We start from the raw sequence: 27,682 nt of genomic DNA, 5'->3' as shown, positions 1-27,682 counted from the left end.
TTCTTTCTTTCTTTCTTTCTTTCTTTCTTTCTTTCTTTCTTTCTTTCCTCCTTCCTTCCTTCCTTCCTTTCTTTCTTTCTAAGGACTGGGTTTTCTCTAGTTTCTCCAGAATGGAACTACTCTTTCCTGGCATACTCAAACTCTTTCGATTACATATGTAGGAAACAAATGGAGACTCTGGGTTATACATACTTGCTGAAGTTAAATAAGAGCCTCTCAAAGACGAGGACAGGTCCCGTACTGCTCAGGATAGTCAGTGGTTGGCCAGCAAAAAGACAAAAGATGGCTCCAGAGACGGCCGTACCCAGGAAGCTCTCCAACACACCCTAGTGTAGACAATACACAGGCATGAGCAGATGCATTTTTTTCTGCCTTATGATATTACCTATTCAGGAATAACCACCAACAAATACATTGTATGAAGAGCCTGTGCAACATACATAAGAAGCCAAACAGAAACAAGGTCCCGATTAATGCCAACAATACATTCCATCAAGTGGTCATATTATTTGAACTTGTGCTGCATATTTCCCTTGGGATGAAACTAGTGAGCATAGTTTACATAATTGTAACTTTGGGTGAGTCTAATTTGAATACAGGGATTCATTGTTTGTACCAATTGAGACCTGGCTGCATTTTACATTAGATATGAGTATTACTGGGGTCTTTAAAATTTAATTGAAGCCTGTCGTCAACAGAGACACAAAATGATAGACTTCAGAAATCATTTAGCCCAATCTTCTAATTTTACAGATGAGGAAACTGAGGTCTAGAAAGATTGAATGACATACCCAAGGTCTTAGCTACTCAGTAATAGAACAAGGGCTGAAACTCAAGCCTCATAACAGTGAAAATACAGATTAAAAAAAATTAGCACTTTATTCTTCAGAAAATGCTATTTCTCCCCTTCTGTTGATGATGACTTGGGAAATGCTTTCAGGGTTCCTTAGAAAAGTTCAGCCCTGCCTCACTTAAATCCAATTCACTTGCAAGTCATGACATCACCTTCCAGATGTCGTGGTCCTCTTTGGGAATGAAGGACAAACAACAATCAACAGGGGATAGAATGCTGGGTCTAGGAGTCATGAAAATATGACTTTGAATCCTAGTCCAGATAATTACTAGCTGTGTGACCCTGAGCAAATCACTTAACTTATGTCTGCCTCAGTTTCTCATCACTAAAATGGATATAAGCGCATCTATCTCACACAGCTGTTCTGAGGATCAAACGATTTATTTGTAAAAACACTTTGTAAAGCACCTGCAAAGGCTGCAGAAATGCAAACTTTTTGTTGTTGTTATTCAGTCGTTTTTCAGTTGTGTCCTACTCTTCATGACCCCATTTGGGATTTTCTTAGCAAACACACTGGCGTGGTTTATCATTTCTTTCTCCAGCTCATTCGACAAATGAGGAAACTGAGGCAAACAGGATTAAGTTATTTGCCTGGATCACACAGCTAGTAAGTGTCTGAGGCCAGATTTAAATTCAGGATGATGAGTCTTTCTGGTTCCAAGCCCAGTGCTCTATCCACTGGGCCACCTGGCTGCAAATGCTAGCTATTGTCGTTAAAATAAAAGTTTCTTGCTATCTTTTTGTTTTTACATAACCTATATTTCCTCAAAACATTTTGACATGTTGAGCTTCAAAGTACAGTGCAGAAATTTTAAAATATTCTCATGCAAGGAAGCACTGTTAGCTGACTGTAAAGAGAGATTCAAACTATTTATAAACTGAAAAAAATAAGAACCCATTTTTCTGGCTCACTATATTGGGATGCACTGATACAGTGAGAGAGGACAGAGATCACTATGGAGTTAGCTATTTTAGGTAATCATAAATCAAAAAGACAATTCTACACCTTTGTGGAGGAAATCTCTCTAAAAGCTTTTAGATTTTGGATGGGCTGATATTATGCAGGCCAATGGCCTGGGATGGGTTGGAAAAGGAGGAACAGGGCCCCATGTTATTTTTGTAAGACTTTAATTTCATTCTACTTCTTCCAAATAGATGAAACCAAAGCACTGGGACTACTTTTCCTACCATCCATCTCGCCTATCCTATGCTCTCTTTCCTCTCATTTCACATAGAAGAAGCTAATAGTCCAGAGAAGAAAGGGGAACAGGAAGAATAATCAAGATTGTCTCATGAGAAAAAAAGATAAGAATTATTCCAGGCCTTTATCTCCTAACTCATGACTTGAGTTAACTCGATTGCAATTCCCCTCTATGTCATCTGGGGTTGGTTCAATGGTGGTCCCAAATAATCTAGGTACAGGAAGCATTTCTCAGTTGAACCCTTCTCTTTAATCCATGTGTCTCTGGAAATATTGAATTAACTGGGGTGGATCCCATTGACTCATCACATTTTACAGAACTGAAAACACAACATCCCCAAGTGTTTTTTTGGAATATCACAATGCATGTGGTGCTGCTACCTGTAGTTAAACAAGAAATTTAACCTGGCCTCTAGAACAAACATAAAAGCCAGCCTGGATCACAGGCCTGCAGCCTGGAAAAAAAATGAGGCCAGGGAGAATAGAAATCATTCTGTAGCAAAATGAGTTTTAGCAGAAACTTAAGCCAAGACCTGCATTGGCAACAACCTATATCTCTTTCATCAGTTGTATAAAGTGTGCGAGAAATGTGTTGTTGAATCTTTTCAGTTGTGTCTGACTCCTTGCGACCCAGTTTGGGGTTTTCACGGCAAAGATACTGGAGTGGTTTGCCGTTTCCTTCCTCAGTTCATTTTCCAGATGAGGAAACTAAGGCAAACAGGGTTGAGAAACTTGCCCAGAGTCTAAGGCTGGATTTGAACCTAGGAAGATGAGTCTTCCTGACTGCAGACCCAGTGCTCTATGCACTATGGTGCCACCTAGCTGCCCTTATGTGAGAGATACAGCTATGGAAAAACTAGAGACATTCTCAGGCTTATGAGGAACATTAAATGCTAATGAGTTAGGAGCATTCACATAACATTTGAAACAGACTTTTTCATCTGAATTATTATTTTTATTTTATTCTACCGAAAGTTTTTCTAATTTGAATTGGTAACTGGGGCAATAGGAGAAAAATTCAAGTTGTCACATCTAGTGGAGAAGGCAGGAGAGTGTCAGTGATGAGTGAGAGGACATGCCCTTGCTCTTCAAATGAGAAAGAAGACTGACTATTTCTTTTATCATTTTCCATTAAGTCGAAACCAGTTTTTGCCACTAGAATGCAAGCTTCCTGTGAGTAGGGATTGTTTCATTTTTTATCTTTGTATCCCCAGTGCCTACAAACAGTAGGTATTTAATAATTATGTGCTGATTGACTGGCTGATTGATGATAATCAAGCAAAAGTTGGCAAATATTAAAACTAAAAAGTGATGGAAAATATCATCATTGTATTTCAAGCCTATATTTCTTTTTAACCACTGAAATATGTCTGATCATTAAACAAGATTTTGTTTAAAGTTAATCTTGGTGATGATTATGCAGAATGTTGAATACAGTGAAACTTCTTCAGATTAATCTCTGACCCAGAAGTTTGGCCAGGAAGAGTCTGATGCCTTTCAGAAATGGCCAGATGCAAATGTGAAGATGTTTACAAATTGACCAAATGAGTTACTTAGATCAACTTGGATTAAATCAAACCAGAAAGAAGGAAAAGATCCTTCTACATTGGTTACGAGGTATATAACAACAAAATTAAAAGAACAATTTAGGCGAATAGTTGGATAATTCCAACCATCTTCTGTCTTCCCTCAAAAGCTTTCACACCCAATGAACACAATTAATGCTAGCCTTTTCTAAAGTGGGTTAACCAGATGAACTTTTTACTTTGCATACTCAACTCTCTTTTACTCACCTAGAAAAATGTCAGTGCCATTATCCCTGATACCTTCCCTGGGAGATCATAATTTTGATAGCCATGTTACACTCTCACCTACACTCCATTTTACCACTTGGACTTAAGATCATTGTTAGTCAATACACTTATTAAACATTTACTACATGCCAGGGGCTAGGTGGCACAGTAGATAGAGTTCAGATCTGGCCTCAGACACTTACTAGCTGTATAACCCTGGGCAAGTCACTTAACCCCATTTGCCTCTGTTTCCTCATCCTTAAAATGAGCTGGATAAGGAAATAGCAAATCACTCCAGTATCTTTGCCAAGAAAACCCCAAATGCGGTCACAAAGAATTGAACATGACTGAAATGACTCAACAACAAAAATTTGGGGGCAACAAGGTGGCACAATGAGTAGAGAGAGCACTGGTTATAGAGTCCAGAAGACCTGAGTGCAAATCCAGCCTCAGACACTTACTAACTGTGCAACCCTGGGGAAATAACTTAACTCTGTTTGCCTCATTTCCTCACCTGTAAGGTGAGGTGGAGAAAGAAATGGCAAACCTCTCCAGTATCTTTTTTTTTAATTTTAAAATTAATTAATTTATTTTTAGTTTTCAACATTCACTTCCATAAGCTTTTGAATTTTAAATGTTCTCTACCTCCCTTGCCTCCCCTCTCCATAAGATAACATGCAATCTGATATGGGCTCTACATATACATTATTATTAAACATATTTTCACATTAGTCATGTTGTAAAGAAGAATTAGAACCAATAGGAGGAACCACAAGAAAGGAGAAACAAAACAAAACAAAACAAAAAAAAAAGAGAGAGAGAGCGAGCAAATAGTATGCTTCGATCTGCATTCACACTCCATAGTTCTTTCTCTGGATGTGGATAGCATTTTCCATCACGAAACTTTTGGAGTTGTCTTAGATCCTAGTACTGCTGAGAAGAGCTAAGTCTATCAACATCAGTCATTGAACAATGTGGCTGGTTACTGTGTACAACGTTCTCCTGGTTCTGCTCACTTCATTCAGCATCAATTCATACAAGTCTTTCCTGGTTTTTCTGAAGTCTGCCTGCTCATCATTTCTCATAGCACAATAGTATTCCATTACATTCATACGCCACAACTTATTCAGCCATTCCCCAATTGATGGGCATCCCCTCAATTTCCAATTCTTTGCCACCACAGAAAGAGCTGCTATAAATATTTTTGTACATGTGGATGCTTTTCCCATTTGTATGATCTCTTTGGGATACAGCCCTAGAAGTGCTATTGCTAAGTTTCTCCAGTATCTTTGCCCTCCCCCCAAAAAAAAACTCAAATGAAGCATCAGACATAACTGGAAAAATGGCTGAACAACAAAACAACATGTACCAGGCACTGTGCTAAAAGCTGAGGGTAGAAAGAGAGCAAAAAACTGTGATCATAGATTGAGAGGCAGAAAGGATCTTAGTGGCTATGGAGACCAAATATCTCATTCTACAGATGAGGAAACTGAAGCAAAAATCAGCCAGCTAGTTAGTGTTTCAGACAGTATTTGAATGTAAGTCCTCCTGCCTCCAAGGCCAATGTTCTAAGTATCTCTGGCTGAAACTGGAAGAGGAAGGATGCCTTTAAAGCCAAAGAAATTACACCCCTCCCTGAGGATAAGCATGAGCCAGGCTTAAAGAAAGAATTGGCTTGTCTGTCAAGCCTGGAGGAAAGGTGATATCCATTCCACTGCAAAGGGCAGGTCATGAAGGAGGTGACGTGGGAGGTGGGGCTGGCATGGAGACACTTCACTGTGGTTTCCTATCTAGCCTGAAATGTGGGTTCCCAGAAAAGCAGATGGATGGATGTTCACACGCAAGTAATAAAACACCTTCGAAGGCCAAGACAAATGATTTTAGGATCATCTACCATATTGTGGATTTTCAAGATAATTGAAGGTGATGGTGGTGGATTAGTTCAATAGAATGGAAGGGGGAATTTTCAAGTATGTGATTTTTAAATGAGGAACATTGGAGAAGTTTTCCCCAATGAGAACTGTTTGCCTAAGAAAGCTTAATTTCTGCTGAGTGGAATGAAGCAAATTATTAAAAGCCATGGGAAAGAACAAATGTCAACAAGCATTAATTAAGCACCTACTATGTGCACTGTGCTAGGCACTGGGGCTACAAAGAAAAGCAAGAAAAAAAAAATGAGCCCTTCTCCTCAAGGAGCTTATTATAATCTATTGGTAACACAATATGTATTTAATTAGATGTTGTTATTCAGTTGTTTCAGTTATGTCCAACTCTTCATGACTCCATTTGGAGTTTTCTTGGCAGAGATACTGGAGTGGTTTGCCATTTCCTTCTCCAGCTCATTTTACAGATGAAGAAACTGATACAAACAAGGTGAAGTGACTTGCCTAGGGTCACAAAGCTAGTAAATATCTGAGGCTGGATTTGAACTCAGAAAGATGAGTCCTCTTGACTCCCGGCCCACACTCTATTCACTAAGCCACCTACCGGCTCCCACTTAATTAGATCCATGAAGTAGAAATGGAAGAGCATCTGAAAGGGGACCAAGAAAAGCCTCATGCAGAAGGTGGACTTTAAGATGAGAAATGAAGGAACCTAGGATTAAGTAACTAAAGCCTCTTTATCTTGACCCTAAAATAATTTGTCTCCCTCTACCTGTCTAAACCAGGTTTGTTGGTTTCCATAGAAAATCAGCAACTTAAAACAATAATGGTAACAAGATGCTGATGTCTAAATTAAGATGATGCTACATAATCACACCGTGAAGAAGAATTCTATTTGGTGCTCAGAAAAGAATCTCTTTGATTTAAATTTGTAATGCATTTAGAGAAAAATCTAAGGAATGGGTACAATTCTTATTCACAGAGACCATACTTAAGTTCTGTAAAAATGTCTTTTAGGGTTAAATTATGTGTGCAGTTAAAAAAAAAGGAAATATCACCCATAAAAGTGAGATGATGGAATAGGGCCCAGGCAGTGACAATAACATAAAAACAGAACATCCAAATAGATTTTACCATGAATTGAGCAGTCCCCTTAGACTGTATTGTCAGGACTTACAGACACCATTTCACTCAAAAATCAAAAAAGTTTCTGCTTTTTTAATTATGATTTACATCCATTCAAATCAACATTTATTGAATTGAACTGCAAGATAATAAATTTATTCTTCTACAAAAAAGAAAAATTATTTTCTTCACTTACTTAACCACAATCATTGTCCCAGCGGATATTCACCAACAACATAAATTTAAATGTGCCTGAAAACATTGTTCTTTTCCATATTCCCTAAAATGTTAAGTTCAGAAGAACACTTTTCTGTGTAGCACAGTCTTGGAGTGAGTAAGGTTTAAAGGTAATGTTTGCCATTTGGGAGCTTTGCATACAACTCAAAAACCATAACAAAGAAATTGACTGGATCTTGGGTATCCCTTTCTGGCCACGTCTTTGGCTCAAAATCTGCCAGCGGTGACAAGTTGGAGTATGGAATGGGATGGGGAAAGGGACTGGGCCTGTGATTTCATTGACACATGGAACTCCCAGATAAAGAAACTCCCTTATGGAGGTGTGTGTTGGTACCTCCTTGACAACTTCAAGTCTTAGGGAGCTGTCCAAGGCACAAGAGGTTAAGAAGCTTGCTCAAAGTTCCACAATCAGTGTGTGACTGAGGTAAGATTTGAACCCAGCTGGTTTCAAGGCCAGTTTAGTATCTTCTATGTCACTCAACCTCTCATGCAGCTGAAAGGGCCCTGTTTGTCATCTGGGAGTGATTGAGTTTGTAAAAAAACAAACAAACAAACAAACATTCCTTGGGACTGTGGAGTAAGGAAGGAGAGAATTTATAGAATGGTCTAAGAATAAGGAAGGGAAAAATTCTCATCTTTTCACCTATAGCCGGATAATATGATCATGTCATCACATTATCTAAGAGTCAGAAGAGACCTCAAAGGCCAGCTCCTCCAACCTGTGCCTAAATAAGTGTCCCCAGTACAACATGCCCACCAGGCGGTCACCCAGCCTTGACCTAAAGACCACCACTCCAGCATGTAGCACACTCGGTGCCTGGCATGTAGGAAGTACTCAAAGAATGCTTGCTGACTTGACCAACGAGGGTGGAAAAGACCAATCACTACTTCATCTCCCATGATACTTTGGGGTAGCTCTAGCTCTTAGGAAGGTTTTCTGGTGATGAAGCCTCAATTGGCCTCTTTGCATCTTCTACCTATTACTTCTAATCCTGCACTTTCCAATCCACTTATCTAAAAAAAAGGGGGAGGCCTCTAATTTTCAAAATCTTATGTCTTGCCAAGGGATTCTCAACCTTTTTGTATGTGTTACAGACACCTTAGCCAGTCTGTTGAAGCTTATGGACCCCTTCTAAAAATAATGTGTTTAAATGTATAAAATAGGGGCAGCTAGGTGGTATGGTGGATAGAGTACCAGCCCTGGATTCAGGAGGATCTGAGTTCAAATCTGGCCTCAGACACATAGCACTTATTAGCTGTGTGACCTTGGGCAGGTCACTTAACGCCATTGCCTAGCCAAAAAAATGTATAAAATAAAATGCATAGGCTTACAAAGAAAAAAAAAACTATACTGAAATACACTTATCAAAATGCATATTTTTAAATTCACAGATCCCAGGATAAGAACTACTGTTCTAGAGGTTGCCAGCAGCTCCAAACCAGCACATGACATCTAGCTGACTTCTGGCAAATGGAACCAGTCATTCTCAGAAGATCAGGCCAAGTTTTAAGTCATGCTGTGATGAACAAGGAACCCCATGATAATAGTTCTGCCCAGATTCTAAGCTCTCAATGCTCCAGGGTTCTGGGAGAGCATTCGGGTGGTTACAACATGTCCAAGGTTTGTGTGGACCATCAGTCTGGTCAACCAGTTTGAATGTTCATCATATCTCATAGGCCCAACCCAGGTCATTGGAGCCACCATGCTTTGTCCTAAACATTCTATCCTAGGCTCTGTAGAGCCCCCTTAGCTTTGTCATTGAAGAAATCAAGATTGAGCAAGGATGATCTGAAAGAAAGGCTCCCATGTACTCTGTATCACTCGTTTCAGCTGAGTGAGACCTCTCTGACAGTAGGCTGACAGCATGGTTTGCTTGGACAACAGCAGTCCCATGACTCACTGTATTTGCACGACAGAAAAGTAACAAGTACAATGTCTACCTGCAGAGTGACAATGAAGGCACAGTGTGGACAAATTGTTCTTTCTTCAAGTGTGCAGCTCCCGACAGTCTGACTTCAATTGCCCAGGCTGTGAAGAGTAGACTTTTATCATTTTCCTACAAGCATTGGAAAATGGCAACCTACTGTCTCAAGAGGGGCCATTCAGAGTAGGATGCTATGATCCTTTGGGGGCTCCTATGTCTTGATTTAGTTCTCAAATAGTCGAGTGACCCTCATGAACCTTGACCTGTGATGAGTTTGAAACATTAAAGAAATCCCTGCCTACCAACCTCCATCTCTATGCCAGTACCTTGGGTAGCTGGAAAAGAAACGTTACCCTAAGCAACGCAGTAAGATACAGTGGAAAGATCACTTGCTTTGAGATCAGGGGACAAGCGTTTGCTGCTGTATGACTTTGGATAATTCACTTCATTTTTAGGAGCCTCCATTTCATCATTTGAAAATAAGGGGGTTGAACCAAACAACCTCAAAGGCTCCTTCCAACTCCAGACCTATGATCAAGCCTCTGAACCTTTCACCTGATAACCATACGTTCTTCTCCTTGTGCCCTTGCCTCCCATTTCCTTCCGATGTTTGCCCCTTCAATCATCTTCTTATCCACTAGTTCTTTCCCTGTTTTCTACAAACATCACCAGGTATTCCTAATCTTTTAAAAAAGTCTTTGATTGATCATACCATCCCCCAAGCTATCACACTATCACTGGACCAAGACCTCCAGAAATGGCTCTCTTCTTGACAGAGACTTCTTGGTGAGTACATATAGACTTTCACATATCTCTTTTTCTGCTCTATTATGTATATAAAAAGTACCTGGTTTTGTATGTTCTTTTTTAAAGTCAGAATAAAAATAACTTTTAAACAATTAAGTAAGAAGTCTGTACTTGAGAGGGACAGGGAGGAAAAAGAGGAGGAGGAGAGAAAGAGAGAGAAAAAGAGAGATCTTTCTTGATCCCCCCATTTGCTAATGCTGCCTCATCATCCCCATGTCACTGTTTCTTTTGTAATATATCCTGTTAGTACTTATCTGTGAATGTACTGTATCCCCCAAATAGAATTTACATTCATTAACGATAGGAACCACCTCATTTTTGGTCTCCTGTTCTCAGTACCTGTAGGCACAGAGTAGTCACTTAATAAATGTTTATTGCTTGAAAGTCACATAACCCACAATAGCATCCCAACCAATAGCTCTGCTGTCTAGGGTAAGAGGGCTCCTGAAGTCCAGGATCAGTGAATCGGCATTTATTAAGCAGCTAACTTGTGCCAGGCACTATGCTAAGCTCTGGGGAAAAGCAAAAACACCAAGGTCAAGGTTATTGGTGCTATCGGCTTGAAAACAAGTACATGCTAAAGCACTTTCACCTTCCCAGTCATAAATTACTCACTCTGGTTACTTGCCCTCTGCTTCTTAAGTTCGTTATTTGTGAATCAGAAATCATTACACCCTTATACTTCTTAAGCTTTGTGAATTAGAAGTCATTACACCCTTATGCTTCTGTGCACCCTTATACATTGCACCCACGAAGTGATGATGCCAACAATTTAACTCAGGTAAGAATGTTTTTACATGCTAGCTGATTTAAAAAACTTCTAGTTCCTATTTTATTTCTGCTATGGCAGATGGCCTTGATAGGCATCAGGAAATTTGTTAGGAGGGTAAACGAAAGGTGTTTTTAGTCAGTGGAAGCAGAGGACTTATATCTAAGTAAACCAGTAAATCTGCACAACCAGTCTTGTAACATCATCCAAAAAAATGAAACAAAAGAAATTGGGCGGGAAGCATTCTCGATGGAACTATAATGGTTAATTTTCTAAACATTAGCTACTCCTTTAGAAATAAGATTGACCATTTTTCCAGGAATCAGCATCAAGCTCACTGGTGCATAGTTTGCTAAATCCATTCCAGAAAAGGCAACCCTTTTTTGCAAATCAGGACTTTGGCACTTCTCTAGTCCTGCGGTACCTCTTCTGCTCTCCGTGGTAGCTCAAAATTTACTGTACAATAGCTCAGCAATCACATCTACCAGTACTGAGTTCACCCTTCATCTGGGCCAGGTGACCTTAATTTATTAAGGACTCGCTTAATCATTCCGTAGTTGTCTTGACTATTAACTCTCCCTTAGCTGCTTTAGTTTTGGCCTTTCCTATATAATGGTATTTCTTTTTGGAAGAGAAAAAAGAAACAAAAGAATTTTGAGTGGTTCAGCCTTTCCCTCATTGTCAGTTATCATCATCCCAGGCAGGAAAACCAGTCCCAATTCTGGAATTGTTTCTATCCCTTAGTGTAAGCCTGAACAGCCTTACTCAGATCTTGTTGGGATTGGTGGAAGGCCTCCTGGGAGACTCCAGGTGCATCCCTGGCTCTTTCTCCTGCTACGGCTGAGTCATGGGCTGCCTGGACAGAAGCTTGGCTCTCTTGCCACTGGTGTGGCACTAATACCCTGTTAGTGAAGCTATGAGATAGTGTACCTCTTCTGTGTATCAACTCGAAATTATACAAGAAAAAAAATGAAACTATATACCTTTTCACCCAGTTATCCCACTAGTGGGCATAAAGTCCAAGGAAGTAAAAGACAGAAATAAAAGACCAGTAATCTATACCAAAATGGCCATAGCAGTACTCTCTGTGGCAGCAGAAAAGCCTTTCAAAAAAGTAGATGCCAGGGGGCAGCTAGGTGGCGACACTTACTAGCTGTGTGTGATCCTGGGCAAGTCACTTAGCCCCAATTGCCTCCCCCCAAAAAAGACAAAAAAGTAGATGTCCATTGATTAGAGGATGGATGAAAACCTTATGTGAGTTAATAGAATATTAATGTGCAGTAAAAAATAGTGAATATAAGGAATTCAGAAAAACAGGGCAATTGTTATGAAATGAAGCAACATTAATAAGCAGAATCAAAAACAATATATACATATGGTTACAACTATAATATAGACATACGTATCTATGAATACATACATGTATTCACATTCATAGATACATATATAACACATACACATATATATGTTATATAGACACAAACAACATCTATACACACATGCTTTTTGTGTATGTATGTATATATATACATACACACAAATATATAATCACCAAAACTCTGAATAACTGAAAAACCAATGCAAACAAGAAATAATGTCACGTATCTCGTTCTTCAAAGCAGAGGGGTGGCAGAGTACTAGGGCAGAATTTGTATTCATTGTCAGACATGGTCATCATATCAGGAATTTTTGCTTGTATTGCTTTTTCTCATAGAAGGGGTATATTCTAGAGGAGAAAGTATTTCTTATTGGTTTTGGGTTTGTTTTTTTCAGAAGTTATTCTGACACATGGAATACAGATTGAAGTAGACTTTTTTTTAACTTTATTTTTCTTGAGTTTTTTTGGCCTATGTTTTCTTTCACAAAATGACTATTCTGGAAATGTTTTGCATGACTACACATCTATAATCTACATGGAATTGCTTGCCTTTTCAATGGAGGAGGAAAGAGGAAGGGAAAGAAGTTGGAATGCAAAGTTTTAAAAAACAAATGTTAAAAATTGTTTTTACACGTAATTGAGGAAAAATAAAATTCTAAAGAATTTTTTTAAAAAATAAAGCTGATTGTAAAGCACCCATTGTGAGAATGTTCACTTTAGAAATTGGCAAATGCTACAAATCAGGGCTGGATTTATTATTTGGTTGATTTTCTATGCTTAAGAAAGTGATTAATAAAATGTTAATAATACCAAAAAAAAAAAGAAATTATTCTGACACAAGAGAAAACTACCCCAATAAAACATATTATTTAAAAAGCTAATGAATAAATAGATCTATTTAGTTTAATTGATTACACATCAGTTTAAAATATAGATATATGATATATGTATACATACATGTATGTGCATATGTATACATACATACATTTGTTGTTCAGTCATTTTTCAGTCATGTCTCACTCTTCATGACCCCATTTGAGGTTTTCTTGGCAGAGAAACTAGAGTGGTTTGCTATTTCCTTCTCCAGTTCATTTTACAGAAGAGGAACTAAGGCAAACAGGGTTAAGTGACTTGCCCATGGCAAGTGTCTGAGGCCAGATTTGAATTTAGGAAGAAAAGCCTTCCTGATTCCAGGTCTGGCTTTCTATTCACTGCAATATCTAGCTGCATAGGTGTATATGTGTAGCATATCTAACTAGTTGTGTGAGCCTGGGCAAATCACTTAACCTCTGACTGGCTCAGTTTCCTCATCTATAAAATGGGGATAATAATAGCACCTCTCTCTCTCGGGGTTGTTGGCAGGGAAAAGTGAGTTAATATTTTTAAAGCACTTTGCAAACTTTAAAGCACTACATAAATGCTATCTATTATGGTTATTATTATTATTATTATATAGTAATTTTATATTCTGTTCATGACTGCCCACATTATGATCAATGATCTTGGCCACATGAATTAACCTATCTGTTTTATTTTGTTTCTCTCTTGAAAAGAGATTATGATAGGGGTTTTCTTACTAGGGCGTTCTCTGAATTCTCTAGTAATTATAAGTTATAAGTTAAAAAAATTTATCTTGTGAAATTTCTGAAAGACATTAAAAGGACTTTTGTTTTTTTTAACAGTAGATATGGTGTGATGGGCAAATCACTGGACTAGTGAACAGGAGACCTGGGTGTTAATCCTGAATTTGATGCTGACTATGTATGTGGCCAACACCTCTTGGGGTTCAAGTTTCCTTAATGGCAATAAGGGAGTCACCACTCCAAATGTTCACATGGACTATTTGTGCCCAACCTGTGGCAGAACATTCCAAGCTCGTACTGGTCTGATCAGGCACAGTTGGACACACTGTGTCTTGACCCTGACGTAGTGATATCGTTTTGGTTCTCTTCGAGAAAAAAGGACAACAGCCAATCAATCAACCAACCAGCCAATGAGGGAGTTAGATGAGATGAGCTGAAGAGCCCATCTAACTTTCATTTTTGATGAGTCTTATAATCTGCTATAGATTTTCCTTAAATACTAAGCTGCCCTAACTTCATTTAAAATATGACTCAGATTGCAAATAATGGCAAATAACATTCTACTTATACTCCACTTTCTAGGACATACTGTGCCTATTGCAAAAAAAAAAGTAAGAAACTTTTGTAAAGATACCTTTACTAGTATACTGTAAAGGGTGTCTCAAAAGTCTTAATGCTAAGCTATTATTAAAGCTCAAAATGGCACTAAGACTTTGGGGACACCCTGTTATATGCTTTGCAGTATATCCTACAGAGAGAAATAAATCTTAACAAGGATACTATATATATATAGTATATATAAATAGTATATACTCTACTATAAATATTTTATATACTATATATGTTGTATACTATAAATACCATAAATACACACGTATATATAGTGTGCTATATATATGTGTGTGTGTGTGTGTGCACATTTCAAATAATATCTACTGTATTATTTGTTAAAACAGATCTCAACCTTTAAAATACAAATAATAGTTAATAGCTACACAGAATTTTCATTTGGCATAGATTTAACTATCAGGTACACATTACAATAAACCATCCTTATCATATCTGAATCTACAGTTCTCGTGGTTTTTGTGACATTAAGTTGTGAATATTTTCGTTTATAATTTTTCAAATTGTGTTTTTAAAAAATTAGTTACTGATATCCAATCATATTTAATCAGTACATATGATCACAATTGTGTTTTTTTCTTTTTGCCCTCATGCTATAAAAATGTGATTGTCCACCTTCAGTTCAGATTGGTAAACAGAATCAAGAAAGATTCTTTGACACACTAGAGTCTCGTCCCATTTTTACTAGTAGCTACTGGGTGACCTCGGACCAGTCACTTGGTTTATCTATGACTCAGTTTCCTCATTTGTGAAATTAGAATGTTATACAGGAACAGCACAAGCACAGAATGAGGTACTCTCCATAAAAATAACGTGAGCGCCAAGGCAAAAAGGAACTATGTAAAGCCATTGTACAAAACCAGGACTGCTGAATGCTCCAACTCTTAAGAGGAGGCTGTTTCCTCATTTCCTTTTCCCCTGCCCCACCCCCACCCCAACCCCAACTTGTAATTCAAGGCAGATTCATGGAGCTATTTTTGCCATCACTAGAAGACTGGAAATGCAGCAGCAGGACAGAAGCAAAGTCAAAAGCAGGCTCCAGCAAAAGAAAGCCGGAATCATGCTGAGTGACTGAGAGGCCATCTGCTCCTGACTGAGCTGGCAGGGCAAGGAAGGCAATCTGGGCTGGCTATTTGTAGACTCCAAAATTACTACACACCTGCATGTTTTCTGTGGCATCCCCCAGCAGTCCACCAAAAGTGATCGCGTTGGTGACCGTTGCCAGATAAATGAAGAGGATGGCGGAAAGAGCTTGGATATTTAAAGCATCATAAAAGTCACTGGCAAAAAATGGTACCTTCCTTTTTATGTCCTTAAGTAGTCCACCACAGAACCTGGGGAGAAAGGAAACATGATAATGTAAAATGAATTACAATAAAAGTAAGAGAAAATAGAATGATACAAGAGGCAGAAGACTAGGATAAAACCAGTCAGCCTGTCTACAACAGAGGTTCACCCTCTTTTTTGTCTGATGGATCCATGAAGTGGAAATCCATGGACTCCTTCTCATAATGTTTTTAAATAAATAAAATAAAATCCACAGGATTACAAAGGAAACCAATTTTGTTGAAATACATCTATCAAAATTTTTTTTTTAAAATATCAAGTTCATGGATCATAGGACAAGAATCCCGGTATATGGGCTCTTGCAATCACTAAAATGCTATTTCTTGACTATCTAAGGGCCAAGTGTTATCAAAATATTTGAACTGGAAAGGACCTCAGGAATGATATAGTCCTTGTTACAGTTGGTAGAATGGTAGAGCAATAGTAAAATTGATAGATTACTCTCCTCTTTCTTGGGGTCATTAGATTTGACTCATTTCTGCACAGCATAGAAAAAATCTATTGGTATGAGGGAATGTTTTCCTAACAATAATGAACTAATAGCTTAGATTCAATCAAATTTAGTTTGGAATAAAAAACTGAATCCCAGATCAGAAATATGGAGAGAGAGAAAGGAACAATTTGCTACTCCCAGCTCAGCTCATTTTCCAGACTTCTTACCCAGCCCTAGAGAACACTTATGATGGGGCACTGTTCTGCTGGAGCTTGCTTTTGACTTTGCTTCTGTCCTGCTGCTGCATTTCCAGCCTTCTAGTGATGGGCTGGGGCCCTCCCTGAAACATTGATTTCATCCTGACTTGTGTCTTGCCGCTGGACCCTGATGACTCTGGAGAGAGTGAGGCTGTTAACTGCACAGCCCTCTCTCACTTAAATCCAATTCACACACAAATCAAGACATCACCCTCTTGGTGTCATTAGCCCTCTTGGAGAATGAAGGACAAATAACAACAGCTGTAAGGGACTGGTAAATAATAGAGATTAAAGATTTATCTTTTTCCAAAAAGAAAGAAATCTATTTAGCTCTCTGTCAAGTGAATCTTCATTTCAAAAAAGACCAGCCCAAGGCAAGGTCACAATGGGCCTTGAGACAGAACTAGCTTTCCCACAGATCCCATCAAATCCTGAGAACTCCTCACTTCACAAATTGATCTTCTGAGGTCAGCTTTTACCCCATGTGAATCCATTTAATTCCTAGAAGGAATTGGGCAAGAAAGAGAAGCATAAGGCAAACCATTTAAACCTGAAACTCCTATTTCAGGCCAGATAAGTGACAACAAATTTTAAAGCAACTCTTTTCTATAAGCCAAGTCAATCACCAATCAAGCAACATTGATTTAGTGCCTAGTATGTGCCAGGCACTGTGCTAAGCATTCAAGGTACAAAGAAAGGCAAAAACAGTTCTGCTCCCAAGGAGCTCACAGTCTAAGGGGGGGTACACTATGTAAATAACTAAGTACATAAGAGCTCTATACAGTGGGGAGGAGAGGTAATCTTGGAGGGAAAGGCATTAGCAGCTAGGGGATGGAGAAAAGCTTCCTACAGAAAGTGGGATGAGCTAAATCTTGAAGGAATCCACATGAAACAAGAAGCAGAGATGAAGATGGAGAACATTCCAAGCACGGGGCACAGCCAGTGCAAGGATATGGAAGTGGGAGATGGAGAGTCATGTGTGAGCAATGGCAAATGGGCCAGTATGACTGAACTGGAGAGTACATGGAGGGGAGAGATGCCTAAGAAGATTGGAAAGTGCCAACTATGGGTATTTATACTTGATCCTAGAGGTAATAGGGAGCTACTGGAGTTTATTGAGTAGGAGACTCATGTGGTCAGTGCTGTGCTTTAGGAAATTAACTTTGGCAAGTGTGCATAGAATGCATTGAAATAGGGAGAGACTTGAGTCCAGGACAGTAATTAGGAAGATGAGGTGAGAGACAATGAACAGGTTTAGTGTGTGAATGGAGAGGTAGGGATGTTCACAACAGATATTGTGGAGACAGAAACCATAAGATCTGAGTGCAACTTTATATGGGAGTAGAAAAGGGTGAAACGGACATATGACATCTGATAATCTTGCATTTTTAGGTGCTGGAATACTTTGACGTTTGAGCCTTATAAGATCAAGGTAAGTGGGTAGTACAAGTAGTATTTTTCCCCATTTGACAGATAAACCAAGGCCTACAGAGGTGAGGTGAGTTGTCTAAAGTCACCCTACCATGGAGGAAAAAGAATGTAATGGCAAACCGCAGACTGGACTCACAAGGAATGCTGGCTGCATCCACCACTCACCTTCCTGTTCTCTGTAGTTCTTCACAATCCCCATGCCCTCCCCCTCCATGTCCTCCATCATGGGGGGTGTCTCCATTCATCTGTACGTTCTCTCCACCTGAGTACATATTCTTCCTGTGTAAGACCAAGACAGCCCAAGGGAAGATTAGCGTCATTCACTCATCTGCTTCGGAGAGGTAACACACATCGGCTAGATTAGAGACATGAGCCTATGGAGAAACTCCTTGGGAAAACGGCCCTTATGCCAATGGACTTCTCCCAATATGGCTAGAACCACTCCTCAGAAGACACTGTCCTTAACTGGAATTAGCCAGCATCTAGTGGCCAGAATAGTCATACAACATGTGGAAGGGCAGGTGAACCATTCTAGTCATTTTCAGAAGGTGTCCATGGAATGTCCAACCATCCTGGTGCAGGCCCTCATTATTTTACAACTGGAAAATTGTGATAGCCTACAAATTGGTCTCCCTGCCTCAAATCTCTTACAATTCCAAACTGACCCTAACTCTGATTCAGAGCAATTAAGCAGAAATTGGCAGTTCTCCTTTGAAATGCAAAAATGCATATCCCTCCATTTTACCAGTAGAGGAAAACAAGACACCAATAGGGATAAGTGATTTTCTTGTGAAATAACTCATCAAGCTCAGTAATTTGGGAACATAGAACAAAATAGCTAATCCAGTCCCTCCTCCTGCAGCCCCCCAATTCCCTGACATGTTAACCTTTTGTCCGACGATGGTAGAGTTTTTGGAGGCTCTATCCTAATGGTTGGATCCCATTCTCCTGGGGGAAGGACAATGACTTCATCTAAAAACTCATCAATTCCAGCAATCAGGTCTTGCCTATCCTTGGCTTTGTAGGCAATATCATGGAACACCTGTAGGAAAGAGAAGATTGGTATTGTTTCAGATAAGAACTAAGCAGTTCATACTATGTCAAGGTAGGGGGGCAGGGTGAGTTGGGAATGCGGTCCCCAGTGAGTGTTTTCTCTACTCTGATGCCTCGTCCTAGCATGATGGTGGCTTTGGGATCTCAACGGCTATACCAGAAAAGTAGAGGGACTGAGCAGGTTCTCATGGAAGGGATCTCACAAGCCATCTGGTGTGACCTTTTCATTTTCCATATTAGGAAATGGAGGCCTATGGAGATTAAGTGACTTGCCAAGGTCACGCAAGTAATAAGTGACAAAAGCAGAATGTAAACCGGGTCCTTTGACTACAGACCTAGTTTTCTCTCCACATGTATCTTTTATGTGACTCCACTTCCATGTTGTCACTATCATTAGAGTGTAAATTCTTTGAGGGCCAGGAATGGTTTTGGCTTTCTTTGGATTCCAAGCATTTAGCCCAGAGCTAGCACAAAGTGATATTTTACAAATGCTTGTTGATTGATTGATTGGCCATATAATTTTTTCACCCAGAGCCTTTCCTAAAGACCATCTACAAATGAGGGAAGGAATCATACTCTGTGTCTGAAGAGAGAATCACCACACAGATGAAATCATGGACGCCTTAAGTGCTGGACTATACATAAGTACAATGCAGCCCAGCAAGTTGGTTGACTTCCCCCATGGTCCCATTGGGATTTCCTATTTATTGCTGCTGTTCAGTTGTTCAGTCATATCCAACTCTTCCTGACCCCATAGACCATAGCATGCCAATGCTCTCCATGGAGTGGTTTGCCATTTCAGTGGATGAGGGAAAACAGGGGTTTACATTCTAATGTTAGTGACATATAAGTAAAGTCACATGCAAGATACATGTGGAAAGAAAACTAGCTCTGTAGATAAAGGACCTGATTTGCCCGGGGTCACACAACCAGTAAGTGTCTGAGGTTGGATTTGAATTCAGGTCTTCCTGACTCCAGGCCCAATGTCTATCCAGTACACCATCTAACCACCTCCATTTTCCACTTCATTCTGCCTAAAGTATTCAATACCGACATTTACAACCCTGTTTACAAGCTCCTTCCTTCCTGATATTGTCTCCTAATTGAACAACTTCCAATTATCCCCTCCATGTAAAGGACTCCCAAATCAGCTTTGAATTAGCTCCTGCATTCCAGTCTCATATTTCCAAGGTAGTGATGACCGTCTCTACCTGGAAGTCCAATGGCTTTGTCCAGTTCAACGTACAAAACCCGAAGGAACTAACCTCCCGTCTGTCTCCAAACCTGCCCTTGGTCCCATTTGCTCTGTGTCTGTTCTGAGAGAACATCATCATTCTCCTACTTACCCAGGCTTAGAGATTTAAAGTTATACCTCTACCTTTCCTCCCCCCGCTCTACCCTGGCCAATTAGCTGCCAAGTCATTTCCATTATATATATGCAATATCTCTTAGATCTGTCCCCCTCTTTCTACTCACACTGCTATTACTCTACTCTAGGCCCTCATTACCAGGCCTCTTAATAAGTTTTCTTGCCTATAATTTTTCTCACTGTAAATTATCTTCATGCTATGGCTGGAATAGTCTTTCTCATATCAATGTTCTCTCTCTTTTTTTCCACTCAAAAACTCCTGTTAAGAGCTCACTGCCTATCTTTCTTGTCTTGGTTTCAGTGTGTTGTTTTCTGAATTCATGAATAAATGCTTCTACAGTAGTAAGAGGTTTTAATTGGATTTTCATAGACTACAGTTGGCATGGCATAGTCAGTAGAGGCCTAGACTTGGAATAAGGAAGACATGGGTTCAAATCCTGCCTCTGACAGTAGATAGCTATATGAGAGTGGGCTTCTCTCAACCTCAGGCTCAGGTCACTCTCTAGAACTGAACATTAAATTAAATTAAATTATAGATAGACTGAAATCAGTATCAGTGGCAGGGGGCTGAAACAGCTAAGTGGCATAGTGGATAGAGTGCTGGGTCTGGAGTCAAGAAGATTCATTTTCCCAAGTCTAAATCTGGCCTCAGACACTTACGAGCTGTGTGACCCCGGCCTAGTCACTTAACCCTGCTTACCTCAGTTTCCTCATCTATAAAATGAGCTGGGGAGGGAAAGGGCAAACCACTCCAGTATCTTTGCCAAGAAAACTCTAAATGGGGCCACGACGAGTCAAACACAGCTGAAACAACTGAACAGCAGCAGGAGGGAGGTTATTGATCTCTGACTTGAGCTGAATTAGCCAGGCCATGAAGGAAGACCACACCTTTAACTTCCAAGGATTTGTACTATACTCCTTGCTAAAGGTTCCGGATGAAAAATGATTTAGGGAAGTATGCATAAGAATCCTATCCCTGAAATAGAAAGAACTAGACAAACAACCACAAGAAAGTCAGCAGGGAATTCAGGCCGAGCGTTGAAAACAAGGCCAAGCCTTGAGTATTACCTCATATTTCTGTCCACAAGAAAGAGAACAGAAATAAGCAAGCACACTGAGACACATTTTATACTTATTAGGAGCATAGGAAAGAATGGAATTTTAACAAATAGGGTCAGTATGGTGTGGTGGAAAGGAGCTAATGGCAGTCAGGAGACCTGTATTCAAACCGTGGTTCTGGCTAGAAACAAATCATTTAGCTGTTATTTGCCTCAGTTCCTTCATTCATAAAATGGAGACAAAAATACTTGCACCATCTATCTCACAGGACTGCATGGAAAATGTTTGGTAAACCTTAAAACCCCGTAGGGTTGTTAACTATTATTATAGCTCTGTCATTAGGCCAGATCACAACCAAACATTTCTAAGACCAGACAATCTAGCAAGCAGAGAGCTAGGTGGTAGTGCAGAGGATAGAGTACTAGGCCTGGAGTCAAGAAGACCTGAGTTCAAATCTGGACTCAGACACATACTAGCTGTGTGACTCTGGGCGAGTCACTTAACCCTGTTTGCCTCAGTTTCCTCGTCTGTCACATGAGCAGAAAATGGCAAACCACTCCAGAATCTTTGCCAAGAAAACCCCAAAAGGGTTCACATAGAGTTGGACAGGACTGAAATGACCAAACAACAAGTTTATCGATCCCATTTATAAAGACCTCCAAAGGAGTAGATTTTGTAACTTCTCTTGGCAACACATTTCTTTATCTGACAACTTTATAGTCAGGAAATTATTCCTTAGAGCCCCTCTAAGTCCTTCCTGCTATATAAATCTACTTTGTCAGTCCTCAGTAGAACAATTTTTGTTTATCCATAGACCATACAGGATATCTCCAAAGTCTTAGTAGAGGTTTAAGTTGTTAAAGCTCATTGTTTATAAGGTGGGAATGCTTAAAAATTCAGTAACACTCCAGGGAAATTCTCTATTCTTGAAGCCTAGGATTAAGTGACCCCTTCAGCCTTCTCTTCCTCAGACTAACAAATAATAGAGCTAGCAAATAAACAGGAAACCATTAGAAGAGACCAAACCACAAAGTTGTTCAGAACGTCAATATTTCACCTCAGCAGGAAAGCTACTTTCTGTCTTTATATGATGGAAACACTTAGTAAAGATAGAAAGAAACAAAGTTAATGGTAATGATGCCAATCTGTCTCCTCAAGAGAAAAGCAGAACCCAGAAGGCAAATGTGTTTCAGTACAGAGGGCCATCAGCTGAGGTTTCTGACGGTCCCTACAGGACATAATGGGATGTCACCCAGGAAAATCGCACACTAGTGAGAAGGAAATGGGCAGGACCCGGTGAAGAAATCGGGACACCAAGCAATCAGCCAGTCAGAAGCCAGGAGACAATGGCTGTCGCAGAGACAGAGTGATCACCACATAGAGATGACACTAGTGTCCTCTGGGGTAATATAGAATGATAGAGCATTTGAAGGGGTCTCAGAGATAATGCTCCCATTTTAAAGATGAGGAAACCAAGGCTCAGCTCTTGACTCCACCTCAAAGGCTCATTCCACTAATCTCTACTGCCTCTCTCTCTCTCCTTGGGCAGTTTGCCTACTCACTATATGATCTTAAAATCAACAAGGTCTCAGTTTCACCTTCTCTGAAATGGGGGTAATGATGCTCAGCATAGTATGAGAATTAATGGAATAACAACTTGAAGGCCTATAGCTTCTGTTACAACTCACAAGCGTGTGTCATTTCCAAAGCACTCAGGGCTGTCTGGTAGCAGCTGCTATATAGTGTTACAAGATTTCTCTTGTTCTTTTACACTATTTCTATACAGAAACCCAAAGCAAAACACTGACTTTCTGCTACCTAAGACAATGGTTTGCATTTAGCGTTTTCCCTTAGGCCAGTCATTTCTGTAGCAATAATAAAGAAGTCAGGATACATAGTTTCTCAGAATAATGTGTTTTCCAAAAAAGACATTAAGAAGGGAAATATTAATTTAATGCAGTTAATGCTTTTCAAAAATTTCAATGCAAAGAGATTTGAGATAGGCAAATAACTCTTAAGAAATCAAAACATTTTAGACAAGGAAAGGAGTTGTCATTGCAACAAAGGATTTAGAAACTGATGTAAAAATAAAATATAGCCTTGTCTGAAAAACTGACATTAAATATTGAGCTCAATTTGTGACATTCCCTAATATGTCTGGTAAAAGATCAAGAGGGGCAGCTAGGTGGCTCTGCAGTGGATAGAGCGCTGGGCCTGGGCCTGGAGTCAGGAAGACTCATCTTTCTGAGTTCAAAACCAGCCTTAAACACTTACTAGCTGTGGGACCCTGGGCAAGTCACTTAATCGTCTTCGCCTCAGTTTCCACATCTGTAAAATGAGCTGGAAAAGGAAATGGAAAACCACTCCAGTATCTTTGCCAAGAAAACCCAAATGGGGTGACGGAAAGTTGGACATGACTGAAATGATTGAATTTACTTATGATGACTGAAATCACTTATATCAAGTAAACTAGAATAATTCAATGTGGAGGGGAAAAGTTATAAGGAAGTAATCTAACAACTCAGGGTTAGACCAAGTGATAAAGTAGATGAACCAATGGCCTTTATATCTACAGCATAGTATATTGAGAAGAGAACTGGGCCAGGCAAGAGGACATGGGTTTGAATCCTGGTTTTTTTTGCTAACAACTTGTATAAACTTGTGGCATTTATTTTCTGGTCCTCAGTTTTCTTAGGTATAAAATGAGGGAATTGGATAAGATGGCCTTTAAGAGCGCTGCCTGCTTCAAATGCTATGCCACAGAAGAGCTAAGTTTGGAGTCTGAGTTATACCGTAGCTATGTAACTGTGATCCAATTATTTAGTGTTTCTGAGCCTCAGTTTCCTCATCTGTAAAATAGGGCTAACAACTCTGATATAACTCACCTCATTTGGCAATTCTGAGAAAAGCTTTTATAAGCCATAGGTTGTTATTTAAATACGAACAATTATTATTCAGAATCTCACAGATTATGATCATAGACCTAAAAGCTAGAAGAGACCTCTCAGGACATCTAGTTCATTCTGATCATTTTATTAATCAAGTGAGATAACATTTATAAAACACACTTAGCCCAGAGCTTCGCCCGTAGGAGGCACTATACAAATGCATATTCCCTTCCTTTATACATAAGGAAATGGAGCCCAGAGAGATTGATTTGTCCCGGGTAACAAGGGTTCTAAATGGTAGAAGAGGAAGTTCAATCCAGCTTCTCTTGACTGCCAAACAGAGCCATATTCTGCCCTCAGTGATACCCTTCCCCTCCACCCCCAAAATTCTTACCTCATCAGACATCAAAGTAGCAATGGCTCTGCCAATCTCATGGTAAGACTTTGCTTTTCCCTTGGGACCCAAGAGAATGAACAGGAACCTGTTTGGGGAGGGGGGGAGGAGCAATGATTAGAATTACAGAAGAATACACTGTGTTACAAGCTCAAATTATACAGAAATCATAAAGCTATTTATTTATGCCAGCACCGAAAAAGGCCAGGATCAGATCTTCATTTTTTTTAGCAGGGTGAGGGCCTGTGTCATACAAATGATTCTATTTCATGGTTGGGGAACATACAACAGTTGGCTGCAAGATTTATACTGGGGCAAAGGCCAACTTAACAGAGAAGGCATCTAAAGTTGTCTCACAGGGCTTCCCTTGCTGAATCATTTCACCATTCCTTTTTAAACTTTCCTCTTCTTGTCCAATTCCCTAGACTTTTATGAATTTTCAGAACCAAACTAACAAAACCTAGAAGGCACAGCCCTGAGTGAGGCTTCAGTGGTCTCAGCTTTCCTTGGCTTTTCTTTACCCAATATGGGCAGTGAGAAATGATCTTTTATGTGTTTTTGAGAAATGCTTCTCCTGAGATATGCTCAGTCATCAGCAGAAACTAGTCATGTATTAAGTGAGCCTTAGGTTGACAACCAAAACAAGAGAAGAATAGGAGAAATTGTGAGATGAGTAAATATACCAAAATAAACCACCATCCATAAAGAGTTAAAATTCCTTTGTGGGTGCTCCCATTGTTCTCTCTAACCTCATTTTCCAGATAATGCACATAGCTATGTAACAGAAACACTTTTTAAAAATACCCAAAGACTAGTCCCCATTTAGGTACATCTACCACGATGTTGCAAGCATGGTGTTATATAAAGAATTCTAGACTGGGAATCAGAACTATTTCTCTGAATTTCACTTGTATCATCTGTAAATTAATTATAACACCTATAATACTTCACAGAATCATTATGAGGACCAAATAAGATACTATATGCAAAGTGATTTGCAAACATTTAAGCAACAAATAAGCGTTTTTGGAGCATGTATGATGTTCCAGGCATTGTGCAAGGCACTGGAGATACAAATACCACGAATGAAACAATACCTACTTAGAAGAGGCTTACATAAAAATAAGGAAGACAATAAGTGTTTAATGCTGTATATGTAGAATAAATATATAAAGACAATAAACACAAATAAATGTCCAGTAGTTAACAACAAGGAATTATGGGAAGGAGGACACTACAGTTTGGAAGTTCGGTTAGAAAGTGGTCTCTGAGCTGTACTTTGAAGAAGAAAATTCCATGACGCTGAGCTGAGGAGAGAGTGCAATCAAGAATGGTAGACGGTTAGTGCAAAGGTACTTGGTTAAGAACCCAAAGTTAAGAATCTTTGGTATAGGGGAAAGACAACGAGTTTAATTTTTGAACACATTGAGTTTGAGATATCTTTCTGCCCTATGTCAGTCGTTATCTTTAGAGAACATTTAGACGAGGCAGCATGAGATAGATGGTGAAACAATCAAATGATGTGAAGTCACAGGCCTGAATTTGAATCTGAAATCCAAGGCTTTGCTCCCTAGGATTCAATCTCTTTATCTCTAAAATGAGGTTAGACTATGAGAAGGTCTCTTCCAGCCCTGATTCCTATAACTGGAAAAGAATATTGGATAAGAAGTAACAATGCCAAAGGTGAGATTGGATGACTCCCTGACTCAGTTTCCCAGGATACATTTTTCTATTTTACCTAATAGGAAAAGAAATAAAGTTTTATATAATATAATATATATATATATACATGTACATATACATATATATATATATTTAAAGGGAAGCTGGGTGGCTCAGTGGATAGAGTGCCAGAGCTAGAGTGAAGAATACTCATCTTCCTGAGTTCAAATCTGGCCTCAGACACTTACTAGCTGTGTGACCCTGGACAAGTCACTTAACCCTGTTTGCCTCAGCTTCCTCATCTGTAAAATGAGCTGGAGAAAGAAATGACACAGCACTCTAATATCTTTGCCAGGAAAACCCTAAATGGGGCCATGAAGAGTCAGACACAACTGAACAACAACAACAATCAATATATGTGTGTGTGTGTGTGTGTGTGTGTGTGAGTATGTATGTATATATGTGTATATATATTTCATGGGTCTCATCATGCTTTATTGATTCAAAGTACTATCACGCATATTTTTCTTTGAGCCTCACAGCTATTCTTAAGGATATGTGATGCGGGCATTATTATCCCCATTTGCCAGATAAGAAAACTGAGAATCATCAAAGTTAAGCTATTTCCCCAGAACTCATGGCTTATAAATGGCAGAACTGGACCTGGTGACCTTTTCTATATTACACTGCCTAATAATAGCTTAACTTACCTCCTAGGACTGCTGTGAGGATCAGACACTATAATGTATACAAAGATACTTTGAGAAGCCCAAAGTCATGGATGTGGATAAAGAACTGCTGTTGTTATCAAGCCCTGTCTGTGAGTTCTTCAGAGGCAAGAACATGGATCCCATACAAATCACTTTTCCTTCCTTTTAAACATCAGAAGCTACTCGCCATGAGCCAGGGGAATGGCTGAGTTGCCCACTGTGATCTGACATCAAAACAAAAAGGGGACCAGGGACCAGACTAAGAGAGTGAGGCATGTAACTGGGACTCTGGGACACCTATGCAACTAGGGAATTATCTTCCAACAATGGTGGCCTTATCCTTGACTTCGGATAACAACTGTAATATCTGTCCACCCCATGCCAGGTTTGACTCCAATGACTAGATTCATAGTCAGGGACAAGAAACCGGGACAAAGAGAATATGCTGGTTTCCTAGGGTTCCCTGTGCCATCAAGAGTTGGGGGGAAGGGGCGGACAGCTAGATGGTACAATGGATAGAACACTGCCCTGGAATCAGGAGGGTCTGAGTTCAAACACGGCTTCAGATACTAGTTGTGTGATCCTGGGCCAGTCACTTAGTCTTGATTACCTCAAAAAAAGTGGGGCTTAGGGGGTGCGGGTGGGAAGAAAGGGCCAGAAAACTGAATCAGACCTCTTAGGGAAAGGGTTCTTATCTTGATGTCCAGGAGAAGCTCAGTGGCCCAGTAGATAGGGTGCTTGACCTTGAGTCAGAAAGACTGAGTTCAAATTGGGTCTCAGACACTTACTAGCTATGTGACCTTGGGTAAGTCATTTAGTCTCTGTCTGCCTCAGTTTCCTCATCTCTAAATAGAAATTATAACAACACTTACCTCCCAGGGTTGTTGTGAGGAACAAA

At 39.6% G+C, this 27,682-nt stretch overlaps 1 protein-coding gene across 2 annotated transcripts in view; it reads right to left on the bottom strand.

The window, feature by feature from the left end:
* Positions 1-27,682, bottom strand: part of SLC4A4 (solute carrier family 4 member 4) — a 392,678-nt gene that overhangs the window by 81,323 nt on the left and 283,673 nt on the right. For both annotated transcript variants that reach the window (XM_027854521.1, XM_027854522.1), the window contains exons 9-13: positions 24,413-24,500; positions 18,537-18,691; positions 17,815-17,928; positions 15,341-15,515; positions 193-326 (exon numbers count right to left, since the gene is read on the bottom strand). In XM_027854521.1, coding sequence (XP_027710322.1) covers positions 193-326; positions 15,341-15,515; positions 17,815-17,928; positions 18,537-18,691; positions 24,413-24,500 — 666 coding nt within the window. The remainder of the gene's footprint in view (positions 1-192; positions 327-15,340; positions 15,516-17,814; positions 17,929-18,536; positions 18,692-24,412; positions 24,501-27,682) is intronic.

This window comes from Vombatus ursinus, unplaced genomic scaffold (assembly GCF_900497805.2).
Source record: "Vombatus ursinus unplaced genomic scaffold, bare-nosed wombat genome assembly UNPS02010461.1, whole genome shotgun sequence".
Classification (NCBI taxonomy): Eukaryota; Metazoa; Chordata; class Mammalia; order Diprotodontia; family Vombatidae; genus Vombatus; species Vombatus ursinus.
This window is presented reverse-complemented; position numbering and strand designations above follow the sequence as displayed.